Consider the following 2,871-nt stretch of genomic DNA (forward strand, 5'->3'; position numbering starts at 1 on the left):
GGCTTATTAAAGGAAAGCAAGAAAGGTTTTTACATTAAAAAAACCCCAGGATTTTAACTTTGGAAAGATCTGGATAAGGCAGTAACTGAGCTTCCATAAGAGTAATCAGCAAAGGGGTTTTTGTTTTGTTTTCTTCCCCACCACTTCTCAAGCCAATGAACAGGAAGACCTTTAACAAATCAGTTTGGTTTTTTTTCTTTTTTTTCCCTAAAACAGAGTTAAGCAACCTGAATAGTTTCGATGCAGACTGGACTGCACAGTGGGATCCTTTGTTTACTTCAAGCACATGTCTTCACATTCCCTTCACTGCCTGGCATTCAGCTGAAGCATCTCTCAGGCAGCCTCACTGTTGGGCTACTTGGACATCGATAAAAGTAAGTTCACCTGAAAGATGAGAGGAAAGCCTACGTTAGGCAGGGCAGCTGAGTTTCAGAACTGATGTCTTCATTTTAACCTCTAAATAGGATTCCTAGGAAGCATGCAGAGTCTTAGATGAATCGGAAGACAGCTACAACTGGACAAAATTTCCAGTCAAATGCCTACTCACAGGCTTTTTAAAATGCAGTTGTTGACCACGTTGACGAGTCATTTCAGCAGTTACAACCTACTGTGTCAAAGTTTCTAAGAAGACTTAACACATTCTCAAGGAATTAAAAAAAATAAGCACACTTGCAAAAAAAAGTTAACTTAGATATCTGAAACACATTTGGGATCCTTCACAATACCTGCTTCCCACAGATTATGGTTTCCCATAAATCTCAGTTTGTAGGAGAAGTGATCCTAAAGATTAACAGATAAGCAGTTAGAGGAAGCTACCTCCTCTAGGATAACTCCACCTCCTTCCAATGCATCACTCCCACTATGTGCTCCAGGTTAGTTATCACACATCCCTGTGGCCACATTCACTGCAGGCAATGTCCTCTAATCTGTAAACTAGATTATTTTTTTAAATATTGACATCCTGGGATAATCATGATTCTATCCACACTCCCTGGACCACTAAGGTCAAAGCAAGATTTTAAAAAACCTACTTGGTTTCTGTTAAAGCATCCTAATACAGAGAATTCTAACCCAAATCATCTCTGAGACTAAAAACCTTATCATGTAGGGTTACATTTCCATAACATCTGCACATTTTCCCAATGCAATTTACTTCAAATTAATCCTTGTAATCCTTTCTCATGCTTCCTAAATGTAAAAGTTGCTGCTTCTTGTATTTGTCAAAAGCAAGACTGCCTTCCCACACAGAGGTTTTTTTTAAAGCACATTCACTAACTTGGATATCTCTCCGAAAAGACAATGCACAGAAATGGCAAGACTCTGCCATGATGTTGTACAACTCAATCCCCAGCAACAACAATGACCACATTCAGTTTAACAACTCGATTGGATATTCATAAAAAAAAACCACACAAACAAAACCCCCTTTTAGCTGAGAGCCTAGAGTTTAGACAAAGCCTCAAGTTTAACCATCCATGGGACTAAGAGAGATAACAAATAAATAAGGATTCTGAACACTGAAAATACTAAAAATGAAAAATTAATGTTTAAAAAAGCCAGTGACATGACTGATAAAACAGGGAGCCTCAATATATACCTGTTCCATTGAAGGACAAGCTATGATCTGGAGATCTTCATCATTAAATTCTTCCTTTAACAAAGCATGGAGTTTCTGGAACATTTGCTGAATGTTATTCTTTTAAAGGAAAGAAGAAAAAACTCAATACTGAAAACCACAACACCCGTCTCGAACACGAAGCAGAATAAGCACAATGTACACAGAATAGCTACTGAAGTGACCACATAGGGAGAAGCAGTCAAACTTTAAGAGCTTTTCTTTTAAATAGCCAGGTTGTACTGGTTTTGGTTGGGACAGAATTAATTTTCTTTATAGTAGCTCATACAATGTCAACCGGAAGATGTGCAGAATGAACAGAACCAGTTGCTTCCCTGCAAAGTGTGTGTGTGTGTTACGTAAGCTGAGTACGATGGACAGCAGGACAGCTATTATTATTATTATTATTATTATAGCTTAAACATATAATTATAAAACATATTAATAGTTTATGTGTCCTTTTAACAGGCTTCTCAGATCAGAGATACCACACTGACTTTAATAGCCTGTTCACACAGAATGTCAGGGATTGGAAGGACCTCGAAAGATCATCTAGTCCAACCCCCTGCTGGAGCAGGAACCTAAACGAGATTACACAGGAAGGCGTCCAGGTGGGTTTTGAATGTCTCCAGAGAAGGAGACTCCTGGCATTTGGCACACATTTACTGGCTGGACTGGTTGCTTAGAATAACTCCACAGATACACAGATCTGTGTATGTATGTGTGTCTGTATATGTACACTTATAAATACATGCATACATACATCTATACAGATATATCACACATATAACCATACACACACAGAACTATAAAGTGAATGATCCCACAAAATGTTTAAAGTCATTAACTAAATGAAGGCCCAACACCTACAGGAAAACACACTGAAGTACATCTAGCAATACTCACCCTAACTGGCTTAAACAAAATTAATTCTGTGTCTTTATTGGACAAGTACAATGACATGCTTCGTAACGTTGACGGCAGCTTTGTTTTTATCGTCTTGTAAGTGGAAGAGACCAGATCATTGATCTTTGCTGAAAGTAAAAGAAAACATACTTATTAGGCTAAATGGCACTCTGCTAGTTGAAATCTAGACTCCAGAATACCACCTCCACTTCACTGGGGCTGATCATAACCACAGAGTTGAGTGAAAGGGGGTGACGGGGCTGTGCAGCGTCAACTTGTCCGTCACATCACTACAACATGCCAGACAAGGCTTTTCTTTTGGGACCTACTCAAGACATCAGTCCCTCTTT

The 2,871-nt window shown here is 38.7% G+C and overlaps 1 protein-coding gene across 1 annotated transcript in view; it reads right to left on the reverse strand.

Moving 5' to 3' along the window:
• Positions 1 to 354: 354 nt before the first annotated feature.
• The window catches only part of COG3 (component of oligomeric golgi complex 3), a gene marked incomplete at its 5' end in the record, with an annotated part of 28,891 nt that continues 26,374 nt past the window's right edge, over positions 355 to 2,871 (reverse strand). Inside the window, 3 exons of the mRNA XM_010177780.1 lie at positions 355 to 384; positions 1,598 to 1,696; positions 2,522 to 2,649. Of these exons, the coding sequence (XP_010176082.1) occupies positions 355 to 384; positions 1,598 to 1,696; positions 2,522 to 2,649 (257 nt within the window). The remainder of the gene's footprint in view (positions 385 to 1,597; positions 1,697 to 2,521; positions 2,650 to 2,871) is intronic.

The sequence above is a fragment of the Antrostomus carolinensis genome, unplaced genomic scaffold, assembly GCF_000700745.2.
Source record: "Antrostomus carolinensis isolate BGI_N321 unplaced genomic scaffold, ASM70074v2 scaffold12411, whole genome shotgun sequence".
Taxonomy (NCBI): domain Eukaryota; kingdom Metazoa; phylum Chordata; class Aves; order Caprimulgiformes; family Caprimulgidae; genus Antrostomus; species Antrostomus carolinensis.